Source organism: Sorex araneus, chromosome 10, assembly GCF_027595985.1.
Source record: "Sorex araneus isolate mSorAra2 chromosome 10, mSorAra2.pri, whole genome shotgun sequence".
Lineage (NCBI taxonomy): Eukaryota > Metazoa > Chordata > Mammalia > Eulipotyphla > Soricidae > Sorex > Sorex araneus.
Genome location: NC_073311.1, coordinates 55,440,673 through 55,455,443, shown reverse-complemented (window position 1 = coordinate 55,455,443; position 14,771 = coordinate 55,440,673). Strand labels below are relative to the sequence as shown.

The 14,771-nt window shown below is 42.7% G+C and overlaps 1 protein-coding gene across 1 annotated transcript in view; it reads left to right on the top strand.

Annotated features, from left to right (window-relative positions):
• ARHGDIB (Rho GDP dissociation inhibitor beta) overlaps window positions 1-14,724 on the top strand; it is a 28,513-nt gene extending 13,789 nt beyond the window's left edge. The window contains exons 4-6 of the mRNA XM_004611297.2: window positions 163-239; window positions 11,826-11,889; window positions 13,871-14,724. Of these exons, the coding sequence (XP_004611354.1) occupies window positions 163-239; window positions 11,826-11,889; window positions 13,871-14,070 (341 nt within the window). The 3' untranslated portion in view covers window positions 14,071-14,724. The remainder of the gene's footprint in view (window positions 1-162; window positions 240-11,825; window positions 11,890-13,870) is intronic.
• Window positions 14,725-14,771: the final 47 nt, after the last annotated feature.

Sequence of the window (14,771 nt, the reverse complement as noted above, 5' to 3'; positions counted from 1 at the left end):
GTGTGTGCGGTGAAATTAATTTCAAATTCTTTCTGAATTGAGAGCCCTATGGACCACTTGCTATGGTGTGTCCATCAAATGCCTCTAGCCTATAGAGTCATTTCATTCATCCTGCTGTGTATCTCCTTCAGAGAAGAACAAACTCTAACTTCATTTCTACAGGGGATCTTGAAGCCCTCAAAAAGGAAACGTTTGTGCTAAAGGAAGGTGTCGAATATAGAGTCAAAATTCATTTCAAAGTAAGTATCTTTTGCTGTTTTCATAAAATTCAAGTCCTTTCTATAATCAGAGATAGGAAAATAGTCCTATTTCTTGAATGGTCACATTGGCATATTTTTTGTTTCTCTTTCTCCCGGGTCAGCACTGCCATCTCCCCAGCTCTGTGTTCTGCCTGTTGCTCTTCATCCTTCCTTCCTTTTCCCAACCGTTTCTATTGGTCATGTGAGCCCAGGAAAACCCTCTCTGTGTGCCCCTCAGACATTTTGATTGGAATCACAGTGAGATACACAGTTACAAAGTTATTCATGATTCAGTTTCAGTCAATGATGTTCCACCCCCCATCCCCTCACCTGTGTACATTTCCCACAACCAATGTCCCCAGTTTCCCTCTCCCCCCAATCTGCTTGCCTCTATGACAGGCATTTTTCTTCTCTCTCTGTCTCTGTCTCCATATCTGTCTCTGTCTCTCTCTCAAATATCCCACAAAGAAAGCAGTCATTCTATATCTGTCCCTCTTCTTTTGACTCATTTCATTCAACATGACACTCTCCATGTCCATCTATTTATAAACAAATTTCATAGCTTCATTTTTACTAATGGCTCTGTAGTATTCCATTGTGTAGATATACTATAATTTCTTTATCCAGTCATCTCTATTATATATCCAACTCTATTCCACTGGTCTGAAGGTTTGTCTTTATTCCATACCATACTGGTTTAATTACTACCACTTTGTAGTACACTTTAAAGTTGGGGAAGGTGATGAACCCCATCTTCTTTTTCCCTAGGACTGCTTTGGCTATTCATGAGTGTTTGTTGTTCCATATAAATTTCAGGAGTGCTTGGTCTATTTCTTTGAAAAATTTCATGGGTATCCTTACAGGGACTACATTGAATCTGTACAATGCTTTGGGGATTATTGCCATTTTGACAATGTTAATTCTTCCAATCCATGAGCAGCGGATACATCTCCATTTCCTCATGTCCTTATTTCTTGAAGTAGTTTCATAGTTTTCTTTATATAGGTCTTATACCTCATTAGTTAAGCTGACTCCAAGGTCACTGTCACTGTCACTGTCATCCCATTGCTCATCAATTTGCTCGAGCGGGCACCAGTAGCGTCTCCATTGTGAGACTTATTGTTACTTTTTTTGGCATATCGAATACGTAATGGGTAGCTTGCCAAGCTCTGCTATGTGGGTGAGTACTTGATTTTATGAGGCACAATTGTGAACAGGAGTTCAATGGGTAGGATGTTTGCTTTGCATGCAGCCGACCTGGGTTCGATTCCTCCATCCCTCTGGGAGAGCCCAGCAAGCTACCGAGAGTATCCCACCGGCACGGCAGAGCCTGGCAAGCTACTTGTGGCATATTCGATATGCCAAATACAGTAACAACAAGTCTCACAATGGAGATGTTACTGGTGCCCGCTCAAGCAAATCGATGAACAACGGGATGACAGTGCTATCTCTTTCTTCTCTTTCATTATTTGCATATAGAAAAGCCATGGATTTTGGCTATTGATTTTGTGAACTGCCACCCTACTGTGGAAATCTATTGTTTCTAGGAACTTTCTGGTAGAGTCTTTGAGATTTTCTTAGCATCGTGTCATCTGCAAATAGTGAGAGCTTTATTTCTTCCATTCCTATCAGCATACGCTTGGTATCTTTTTCTTGCCTACTATTATGACAAGTACTTCCAGTACTATATTGAGTAGAAATGGCAAGAGTGGGAAACTTTGTCCTGTGCCTGGTCTTAGAGGCAAGGTTTTTACTTTTTCCCCACTGAGGAAAATGTTTGCTGTGGGTTTGTGGTAGATGGGTTTAACTATATTGAGGAAATTTACTTCAACTAATATTTCATTGAGAGTTTTTAATCATGAATGGATGCTGGATCTTACCAAATGCTTTCTTTGCATCTACTGATATGATCATATTTTTTTAATTTTATTTATATGGTGTATTATGTTGACTGACATACAAATTTAAACTATAATTGCATCCCCAGGATGAATCCTACTTGGTCATGATGTATGATTTTTTTGATGCGTCATTGGATTTTGTTTGCTATTATTTTGTTGAGGAACTTTGTATCTGTGCTCTTCAGGGATATTGGCCTGAAATTCTCTCCTTTTTTTGTGGTGTCTTTCTCTGCTTTTGGCATCAGGGTGATATTTGCCTCGTAGAAACTATTTGGAGACTCCTATACTTAGATGTGGCAGGACAGTAGCCCTGCTTTGTACCTTTTGTGTTATTTCTCCCTACACCACCTATGCACCTTGAAAGAGGGAGAAATTATATATCCTTTTTAATATTTCACATTCAGGTATGAGAATAGCAGGTCATCTGTGAAGTTGAGAAATAGATAAATGCATAAATCAAGTGAAAATAAAGGAAAACAGAACTGACCCTCTTGGGTCATATTTCTTGGCTAATATTTCTTGAGGATATTATTGAAATGAATGTCACACTTGGTAAATCACTAGAAATCACAATTATAACTGTGGGGCAGGTAATGAAGGAGTGCCTATCTCATTGAGCAGGTAAAATTGAGAAGAGGGCGAGGTATGTGACTCAAGAGGTAGATGCCCTCTGCACGAAAGGCCCTAAGTTCAATCTGCAACACCACGTGGCCCCTGAGTACCTTTGGTGTGACCATGGTGGACCTTACCACCCAGATAAGTCAAAAAGCATGACACTGGCCTCAGACCCCAGTGCCAGGTGCGGCCCCTATTTTTTAAACTCAAGAAAGAAAACTAACTTGGAGTCTGACTGCAAATCTGTCAGAAACTTACTGTTCGCTTTTACTATCTTATGTTAGTCCTCATGCCTACTCAGTCAGATCCTCCAGGGCTGGAGTCCATGGAAGAAAACAGATACTGCCCCTGGACTGAGAGACATGACCTTCTTTCCCCTTAGAGCAGGACACAATTCTGTCTGGGGTCTACATCCATGGGTAATCACTCTCTGCCACTTACAAATATCCCTCAAAAGTTTTTTATTCCTGGAACTGGAGAGATAGTACAGTGGGTAGGGTGTTGGCCTTACTCATGGGCGACCCAGGGACAATTCCCAGCATCTCATATGGTTCCCCATGAACTTCCAGGAGTAATTCCTGACTGCAGAGCCAGGAGGAACCTCTGAGCATTGCCAGGCGTGGCAAAAAGAAAAATTTTTTCACACTAGATATATTTGTTGATGCCTACTCTCCAACAGAGACCAAGCGAGGTCCTTTTCTGGTTTCCTGTTGCTCTGTGTAATCATTCAAACACCTGAGTGTTTGGTAAAGCACTGCACGCAAAGACGGTGGGAATAGGTTACTTCTCAGCCCGGTTTCTGACCGTTAATGCTGCTGCCTTCATTTGCCCATGTAGTCAGCCAGTGTTTTATCAAAGGAGACATGAAAGCTGATACGACTGAGTAAGGAAGAAAGGCCTGGAGCATGAGGCTCTGCTATGGCAGAGAAGGCAGAGGCAGAAAGCAGGGCCGTTGCTGCTCTGGAGTCAGGGCTACCAATGACAGTGATGGAAGAAGAGGGGGATACAAGGGGTTTTTCAAGTCCCATTTCCTGCAGAGGCTTGGCCTTGCTTCTAACGGGAGAGAAACGACTCTGTGTGCAGTCCACATCCAGCTGAACCACCGTGGGGCCTGGCCCAGCAGGGCACAACTATCGTTAGAAGAAATGCCAACTCAAAATTGAAAATATTTGAGAAGCAGTTTACTAAAACCTCTTGAAAGTTTTCGAGAAAGCTTGCATTCATCTTGCCAGCAATTCACCCTAAACCCCCTTCTATTATCTCTCCAAGTGCTCTCAATATTCTGCTCTTTCTCCCTCTAGAAAGCTCCAAAACCTTGGCCTGGGATGGATCTTCTGGTTTCTCCCCGTTCTTCATTCCCAGAGAAATGTATAATACCTGATTTCCACAGCCCTTTTCATCCATGTTACCAGGGCTGTTTTTCCAGAGTCAGAGAGAGAAGGATGAAGCAAATACTATGAGTATTCATTTTAAAATCAATCTCAAACATTTATATTAATGGGACCCTCTATGAAGAAGCAGAAACAACTAGAGACCCTTTGTTTTTCATTCGTATTGCTTCTCCACCACCATTCCTGTTTTAGGTCTTTTCCCACGAGACCCCTAAACCAAAAGCTTAGCCTGCTTGGACAAAGAGATGTTATTTTCCCAATTCCTATGAGCCACATATGGAAGTCAGCCATTTGTTGAAGTTTTGATTAAAACTTTGGGTTCATTTTATTAACGTTTCTGCCAGAAAGCTTTTTTATTCTGTCTGCTTTTGATAGGTTCCTACCACAGATTTTACTACGTGACAGTCTAGAATCTAAGCCTCTAGTTTTCACTGCCAAGGTACTTTACTGCCCACAACACATCAAAAACTGCAACATGATGAATTGGTTTCATTATTCTGTCCAAAGCAAAAGTGGAATATAATTATTGTCAGGGAGAGATGCTTTAGGGAAAATTATTGCTAGGAAAGATGCTTTAATTCTTGTACTGATGGACAATTAACCAAACCCTCCAGCTAGTGATGCAATGTCCACTTTAACTTGTTTATATAGACATGACCACTATATAATATTGCCAGACAACCCTGCTCACTCCCAGGTAAAATGAATCATGGAAAAACAAAGTGCTCAGGCTGTCCTGCCTGTATTTTCATTCTGCTTTAATGAATTTTCTTTGAAAGGCTTGAGAAAGTAGCAAGATTTCAGACGATGTCTGAAAACGACAGACACACAAATTGCGTGGCAGATTTCACCCATTATTTACATTTGGGGAGGATGTTCCCACATAACACATATACTCATCTCTAGACTCACATCCTAATTATGTTGCAGGCACAACCATCTTTTGGACCTGATTTTCCATTGAAGCTTCTTCTTTGTGTTGTTTTTCAGATGTTAAACAGATGACTTTTGAGATTAGGATTTTTAATATTTTAATATTAATATTTTCCAAAGGTACCAATATTTTAATATTGGTACCTTTGTAACTCTTCCCAAGATAAAGACTATTTTTTGACTGGTGGTATGAGGTAAAGCAGATTTAGTACTTTGGATCTCTAAAGGAGAAACTTAGAGAAGAATGTTGAAATAATGTTTTAAAGAACTAAATAGCTTCCATCCCCAAACAATCATTGTATCACTGTTTCACTGTCATCTCGTTGTTCACTGATTTACTCGAGCAGGTGCCAGTAATGTCTCCATTCATCCCAGCACTGAGATTTTAGCAGCCTCTCCTTACTCATATTTCCCAACGATTGGAGGATCTTTTCAGGGCCAGAGGAATGAGACCTATTGTTTGTTACTGTATTTGGCATATCAAATATGCCACAGGGAGCTTTCCAGGCTCTTCTGTGCAGGCGGGATATTTTTGGTAGCTTCCCGGGTTCTGCAAGAGGTATATATATTATATATATGTATATTTATATATATACATATGTATATGTATATATATATTTCCCTTTATGATGATGTGTCCAGGAATACGTTCAATCATGCATGAGGCTTGACCCAAGCATATGGAAAGCGGCCTAGACTCTGGCAGCGGTGGGATAGTGGAGGTCGGCTGCCGGGGCTGGGTCCCTTGGTGCAGGGAGGGCTCTCAACCACCCCCCTCTGGGACACCCATGGTGCGGAGTCTGGTGGCATGGTTATGGGGGCCTCATTTTATGCTCACTTCCGGGAGAAGCAGCCATGTGTTATGGAGGGTGGTCAACAAGGAGATTATCTGGTGCCGGCAGGATGTGGCTTATGGATGTGACCCCTGGGTCACCAGAGATTGGGGGAAGCAGGCAGAGGATCTGTGCTCCGGGATCCTGCTGAGCCCAGAGTCCAAGATCACAAAGTTCTGCGTTACCTGTATTCTATGGGACTTCGCTCATGTGTGAGGCTCAGTCCGAGCGTGTGGAAAGTGTCCTGGAGCATGGCGGTAGTGGGGTAGTAGAGGTTGGCTTTTTTTCCCCACAAAACAAAAGATCCATAATTCAATTCATTCCATGATTACATCCAGATTAGCAGGGCCATGGCTAATAAGATGGCCAACAAGGGAAAAACTGCATTCTGTCTTCTGACATCTCGGCAAATCTATACCAAAGCATGGATTACTGCACAGAAAATGACCTGAAACCTGCATAAGCAAAGCTTTCCTACCACTGGACAGAAGGACAACATCCAGATGGACAGAAGACAGAGAAGAGCCCCTGCCACAAAAGAAACCCACTGCATCAGGAAAAGATTCTAAGGTGTGGCACCTGACACCCCAAAACGAAGATCCTATTCTCAGAACATTCTGTGAAAGGCAAGACGCTGTAGAGTATAACCAAGGTTGTGGTTGTATCATCATGGAAGCCTCTAGCACCTTAGTTCTGGTGGACACCGTATTCTGTTACTCTCCAGAGTAACACTCCAGAGTAACAGAACCTGAGAACTCCACCTACCCTAGCAAATAGCTGAGCAGGTTGAGGATGAAGAGACAGATATTAGAGCTGGAGCGATAGCCACAGCAGTAGGGCTTTCGCCTTTCACACGGCCGACCCGGGTTAGATTCCTCAGCCCCTCTCGGAAAGTCCAGCAAGCTACCGAGAGTATCGCGCTCCCATGGCAGAGCCTGGCAAGCTACCCGTGACCTACTGGATATGCCCAAAACAGTAACAAATATGTCTCACAATGAGAGACATTACTGGTGCCAGCTCGAACAAATTAATGAACAACAGGATGACAGTGACAGTGACAGTGATACCCAACAGTCAAACAGACCTAGGCCCTTCCATCCCACACCCACTGCTGCCCTCCTCCAATCATAAAATGCCCTACAGAACCTGCAAAGCATAGCAGGCTAGAAAAGAGACCTCCCTGTCTTCTATATTCCTTTGTCAGACCAGGACCAGATAGACTGTTCCCCACCAGTCTCTGAGTGCTTGTTCCATCAACAGCTGGAACTGAGGCCTCATTTCTCTCAAACCCATCCACTACGCAGGTCTGTACGGCTGTACTCATGACCTTTCAATCCCCTGCTTCTGTCCACTTCCTCTCAAACTCAGCACATAAACACCACTGGGCACTCAGGACTGTCCTTCCCTGGTCACTTCCAAGAACCCTTTGAGCTTTGTACATAGTTGCTTCTAGCCTCTCATGACTTTGAACCTCTGAATGCCACCCAGGCCCACTGCATTCAGTGGGAGGTACTCATGATCATGAACTCCCGGTGTTCAGACTCACAAAGCACTCAAAAATAGTAGCTACTGCCCGGCACTTGTAATTGTATACCTTGGGTTGATGTCTAGGTCTGTTTGAACATGCCTCCTTCCATACCAAGTCCTTTTGTAGCACCAAACATACTGAGGAAACAAAGGAAATCAGCTGCACATCTTGGGGATAATAAAATCTTGGACTGAAGAGACTTAGTTATCAGTAACAAAAAGAAAAATGAGTGGACGTATGAGAAAAGTCTAAACAAATCATAAAGCTAAAAAATACAACAGATAAAACCAAAATACAGAATAGAGGGACCCATAAATAGGATGACAGAGTTGAAGAACACATCAGTGAGCTCAAAGATAAGGCAGACAAAAACCATCAGAAAAGATCAGAAAAAAAAAGAATTTTCAAAAATGAAAATATATAAGAGACTTATAAAACAATATCAGGAGAAGCAACATTTGCATCACCATGGTTCCAGAATGAGAAGAAAGAAATAAAAGAGGAGGAGGGCAGAGGGATAGTACAGAGAATCAGGCACTTGCTTGATGTGGTCAACCCAGGTTTGATCACCAGTACCTCATAAGGTACCCCACTCCCTACCAGGGGTGATCCCTGAACACTGCTGTGTATGGCCCAAATTCAGGAAATAAAAGGGCAGAATTTTTAATTGAATATAATAGCTAAGAATTTCCTCAGAACTAAGTCAACAGATATCCAGGTCCAGAAAAACTAAAAAATCTCCCAACAAAATAAATCCAAAAAGATTTACACTGTAGCACTGTCGTCCCATTGTTCATCGATTTGCTCAAGCGGGCACCAGTAACGTCTCCATTGTGAGACTTGTTACTGTTTTTGGTATATCGAATACATTACAGTAGCTTGCCAGGCTCTGCTTTGTGGGCCGGATACTCTCGGTAGCTTGCCAAGCTCTCTGAGAGGGACGGAGAAATCGAACCCGGGTCGGCCGCGTGCAAGGCAAATGCCCTCCCTACCCGCTGTGCTATCACTTTCTAAATACACCATTAAAATAACAAAAGAATAGGAAAAAAGATAGATTCCTAAATGCAAGTAGGGAACAGCAGAGTTACATGTTAACCATCAGGAAATTTCTCATTAACCATCAGCCGATCTCAACACAAACTCTACAGTCCAGGGGGAAACAGCATGGTTTATTCAAAGTATTAAATGGAAAAGAATTTCAACCAAGAATATTCTGCCCATCTAGTTTATCACTCAGATTTTAAGGAGTGATTGGGAAAAGGAAAAAAAAAAGAATTCTAACAAACAAATTCAACATCACTAAGTTAGTTCTGCAAGAAATACTAAAGGGCATTCTACAAAAGGAAAAGAAACCACACTTAGAAGTGTGAAAACATTCAGATAACATAAAATGTGGTAAAGAAGTAGCAGAATAGTAGAGATTCTCAGGACAAGATGGGGGGGTTACTTGCTTTCAAGTTAAATATATTATAAACTTGGGCACTTAAATGCAACTGACATAGTGACTTTAAAAGAAAAACATTTGGATGACACAAACAAAAAGATATAAATGGAACCCAATTACTATACAATACTCAAATATGAAAATATAAGGGAACAAAGGAACAGATATAAACTGGAATACACCCAAAATCCCCATGCACAAAATTACCTGAAAATACATGAGTTGGATGTTAGACCCCAAACCATAAAATAAATTAAAGTAAACCAGGCAAAACAATTTGCTGTCTTCAGTGATGTCTTCAGGAATTAAATTTCAACAGCAGTGAAAGCATAAGGAAAATAAATATTATATAAAACTAAAAAAGCATATTGAAGTCCCAGTTATTAATCTTTGCTTTTTAAAAAAAGGCAGTCAAGTTACTGTTAAAATGAACAGACATTCAAATGAATAGGAGAAAATATTCACACGATACATTTGACAAAGAAACAATAATCAAAGATATATAAAGAACTCACATAATTCAACAACAAATAAAACCCAAAACCTCATCCAAAGATTAAGAAGTAAACAGATGCTACTTAACAAAGAAAGACTTACTGATGGCCAACAAGCATATGAAAAGCATTCTTTAGCACTATCAGGGAAATGCTAATTAAAGTGGTGATGAGATACCACCTCGAAGCAATGAGAATGTCCTGTATCAAAGAGACCAGAAGGAGTGAGGGCTGGCACAGGTGTGGGGAAATCACTCACTGTTGGTGGTAATATAACTGTGCAGTATCTATGCAAAGCATTTGTTTTTATATTTCAATATGAAAAATGAATCTACCATATGATCCAGCAATTCCCTTACTAGGAATCTAGCCAAAAAAATACAGAATCACTAATTCAAAAAGATATACACAGAGCCGTGCTGATAGCAATGTTATTTACAATAATCAAGACATAGTAAACACCCAAGTACACACAATGGATGAGTGGATAAAGAGGTGGTATATATACATGATGAATATTGATCAGTTAGTATAAGAGAACATTAAATCTTGCCTTTGACGACAAAGTGAATGAGACTTAAAGTGAAATGAATTAGGCACAGAAAGGTAAGTATTGAATGAACTCATAAATAACACATTAAGAAGAAAACAAGGGCACAGATAAAGTCCAACAAAAACAAACACTTAGGATCACTAAGACAATGATGGTTGGAGGAATCGGTTCGGAATGGGAGATGTGTGCTGAAAGTAGATAAAGGACCAAACATGATAACCTGTCAGTATCTGTATTGCAAACCATAGTGCCCCCAAATAGAGAGAGAGTATGGGGTAGATTGTCTGCCATGGAGGCAGAGGGAGGGTTGGAAGTGGTGGGGGGGTGGTATACTGGGAACACTGGTGGTGGGGAATGTGCACTGGTGGAGGGATGGGTGTTTGATCATTGTATGACTGAAACTCAAACATGAAAGCTTTGAAACTGTATCTCACAGTGATTCAATTGAAAAAAAAAAAAAGACTTAGACTTCGACCAAAAAACTGAAATTACAGAGTGGGATGTGAAGTAGATTCAAAGGTTGAAGAGGGCCCCTGTGGACTGTAGTGGAGAGATACTGACCCGCTGATGGTAGGTGTGGTGTGGTTAAAATGTACCCCTAAGACAAACCTATGCAATCTTATAAAAAGTAAAGTGTCCTCATAAAAATAAATAAGTAATAAAACCAGGTGGTCAATGTTCAGTTTTGTGATCCTTGCCCAATCTTTACCACAATATGACAAATCTCAGGAAGATTTGGTTCAGTCAGATCAACACAAATGAAAAGGTAAAACCAAAGACTGTAGGGTAACATAGCCTCAGGTAGTTTAGGTTTATTGGGTTACTCCCATCACAGTGCTCCCATTCCTCTGTGTTTATTTGTAGCTTCTTTCTTAGTGTTCTGTTGACTTGTAAATAATGTTTTTCTCTTCTCCTTGAGTCCTTTGCATAGTTTATTCAGAGCAATGTCCTTTTTGTATGGACACAGGAAGACTTAGCAAATGCTATGCTTTTGTAACCTGGGAGTCATTTGACTCTACATGATATTTTCCTCCTGAGCATCTGTTCTCTCCACCTAAGCCTCAGCTGCCCTTACTTCCTAGCACCCCCAAAAGCAGCATCCCGCCGAGGGACGAGACCAATCCAGGGCAAGTGGTGAGTTGTGTGCTACCCTGGCATCGAGATGGGCCTGGTCAAAGTGCCTAATGCTTAACTATAAGTTAAGAGCTTGGTCATGGACAAATGCTGTCATGATCCAAACAGTGATAACTAGATTCGGACCCTGCTAGGGTGAGGAATGATTAATCTGGCCTGAGTGCTATAGTCTGAGTCTGTGGCAAGATGTTGCCAGGAGAGCTGCCTTGCAAGCCTCAATGTATCTCTTGCTATGTCCATCCAAAAATAACTAGTATTAAGATGTTAATAAGTGTTTGGACTAAGAAAAGGAGAAAAACACCTTAAGAGTCAGGAAGGGCTTTGGAATGCCCTTAGGTAGTGTTCCCTTTGAACCTGGCTGCCCTCGGGAAGGGCTTTCTTATGTTGATTTTGCTACCTGGCTGTGTGTAGCCTAGAGGGCAAGGTGGGAGAGGCAAGTAGGGGGAGAGACTAGTGAAGGAGAATCCAGGCTGTGATAGATCCAGAGAGAGGACGGAGCTGGGAGTGCGGGAGATGAGAAAGATGGAAGATTGAATAAACGGTAACTAATCAGTAACCAGCTTGGTCCTCGTTCTTCCTTCACCTGTCCTTGGCCAACGGCCATCCCAATCCAGTCCATGCACAGCGGTTCCAGAGCACCGAACTCGGGCGGTGAGACACAGCCGCCCAGAGAGCCCTCGAGTGCACACGCCCCTCGGCGTGCTTTAGTTTTTTACAAAAGACTCCCTAACTGAAGTGCCTGCTTTCCTCCAACCTACAGGTGAACAGGGATATCGTGTCAGGACTGAAATATGTTCAGCATGTCTACCGAACTGGGATGAAAGGTAAGAGATGACCCACATGCTACTCTACTTTGAACTCCACCTCTCGCCGCCATGGGAAACTTCTGCTTATTAACAAGTTGTAGTCACGACCCCAGTGAGGGGTCAGGTCAGAGCCAAGAGCAGCCTAGGAACATAGCAACAGCAAAGCCCCCATTCTAGTGACCTAGTTTAGACCAGGTCAGTCAGGAGCCACCAGCATTTAGTAGCCAAAATTCAATTTATTCGCTCTGAAAGAGGAAGAGTAAGCAAGATAAATTGAGCACAGTTTTGTGCATACAGTATTCTAGAAAGTAATTTTAATTTTTTTCTTTTTTTTTCTTTTTGGGTCACACCTGGAGATACACAGGGGTCACACCTGGAGATACACAGGGGTCACTCGTGGCTCATGCACTCAAGAATTACTCCTGGCGGGGCTCCGGGGACCATATGGGAGGCTGGGAATCAAACCCGGGTCGGCCGCATGCAAGGCAAACGCCCTACCCGCTGTACTATCGCTCCAGCCCCTAGAAAGTAATTTTTAAAAAAAAAAATCACAGGTGTGATACCTAAGTGTCAGAAATTCCAAACAGAAATATCTGAGAACCTGTGCTTGGTGGGGACAGAAGCTGAGAGAGGCACAGGGTGGGGAGGGAGTGCTGAGGAGTCCGAGCTTAAGTTCCTGACAACATCTCAGCTTCTTTTTCCATTTCTTCCTTCTTCCCCACCTTTAGGGTGTGTTTTGTTTTGCTTTGTTTTGCATTTTTCCCCCAGCAGTTGGAAAACATCCTTTTTCTGGAATTTAGCAAAAGCTGTCTGTAGCACTATAGCACTGTAGCGCTGTCGTCCCCTTGTTCATCGATTTGCTTGAGCAGGCACCAGTAACATCTCCATTGTGAGACTTGTTGTTACTGCTTTTGGCATGTCGAATACTCCATGGGTAGCTTGCCAAGTTCTGCCATGAGGGCGGGATACTCTCGGTAGCTTGCCAGGCTCTCTGAGAGGGATGGAGGAATTGAACCCAGGTTTGAGGAAAATCCCAGGACACTGATCTGAAGTTGTTCTTGACAAATTGCATATAAATTGGGCATGCTGCCTCTGTGTGTGTGTGTGTGTGTCTGTGTGTCTACACCTCATGTACTTAATAAGGGAGAAAGGTGAAAACCAACTTTTCCAGCTTGTTGTTACCCAGGGGCTCTCTGCACCCCCAGAAACAGCGTGTCACCAAATGCAGTTCTAGCTAATTAACGTGGAGAGAAGTTTGTAATATGGGTATGCATGACCTCTAAATTCATTCAGTTATTCAAATCCCATTGAAGATTTGAATTGGTTGCTCCAATACAAAGCCTCCTGAAAGGAATATTTTTATTTTCCTTCGGGCTTAGACCATACTGACTGGTCTCAGTAAGTGTCTGAAACTGCTCCTTCAGACTTCCAGCACTTAACTGCCAAGACACGGTGTCTGCCTGCGAATCTGCCTGTGCATATTGCTAACTTTCTAATCCCCTTCTGGGATGAGATCTTTTAAAAACACTGATTTTTGGGGTCCACAGCTGGATGATTTTTTATTTGTTTTTTTTGGCTTGGAGGCCACATCTGACTGTGCTCAGGTCTTAATCCTGGCTCGGCAATCAGGAATCATTCCTGGCAGGCTTGGGAGACCATATGGGATGCTGAAGATCAAATCTGGGCCAGACAAGGTATATGACTCTGCCCACTCTGCTACTCCTCCAGCCCCAGTGCTCCAGCTGATTGGTTTTTGAAGAAGTCTTTGAGAGGAGGTCAAGGGGAATTTTTATGAAAAGACACTCTGGGGCCAGTGAGGTATCAGATTGGGTTGCAGAGGGAGGCTGGGGGTTGACGCTCAGGCCCTTGTGGTCCTCCATGCACCCCTGCTGCTCTTGACCTTGATCACTTTGTTCAAGGCTGTGCTCCAAAATTCAGTTTGCAGTGTCCTTTTTCTTCTATCAGACACTCACCCTCGTGTGTCTTTCTTTCTTCCTAGTGGATAAAGCATCATTTATGGTGGGCAGCTATGGGCCCCGGCCTGAGGAGTACGAGTTTCTGACGCCCGCTGAGGAAGCTCCCAAGGGCATGCTGGCCCGAGGTACCTACCACAACAAATCCTTCTTCACCGACGATGACAAGCAGGACCACCTGACCTGGGAGTGGAACCTGTCCATCAAGAAGGAATGGACAGAATGATGCCTCTGCCCGTCCCATGGCCTGCCTTTGCCACCATCCCACCCCCTTGTTCTCCCACTATGGAAGACCCTCATAGCCCTGGTCACCATCCTTCCCTTCCTATGGGTTCCCCCTGGCTCTGAAATTCTCACTCTACCTAGTGCTTTCTGGCAGAAGAGGCTTAGAATGCAGACCTTTACCTTGCCCACTTCGAGTACCCACCAGAGCCAGATCTCTGATGCTGCCTGTCTCAGTAAATGATTTCATATCGGCCTCTTACTAATTGCCATCAGCACAGCCAACGGCTAAGAAATACCATACTTCACCACATGATTGTTACAGATTTTATGTTGTTGTGGTTTTTTTTTTTTGCAAAAAAAAGTTGGATTCAACCATTGCATGAAGTTTTTCTTCATATTGTACCAGTATACCAAAAATACAGGATGCAGTGATCATGCTGCAGTGACACGTATGCCACGGAATCGGGAAGGTACACTATTCCCCGTGGTTCTTTTGTCTTGGGGTTCTTGTTCCCACCCTGGAGACATCTAGAGTTTTTACTGGCTCAATGAAGGTCCCTAATCACATTTCTTGCCCATTGGTTGGGGATTTTCTTCTCTGGAGGACACTGTAAACTGCACAAGAGAGTGAGAATAAAGCTGTTGGTAACATGAATGATATGCTAATTTCTCTTTCTTCCTTCAAACAAATATGACCACGTG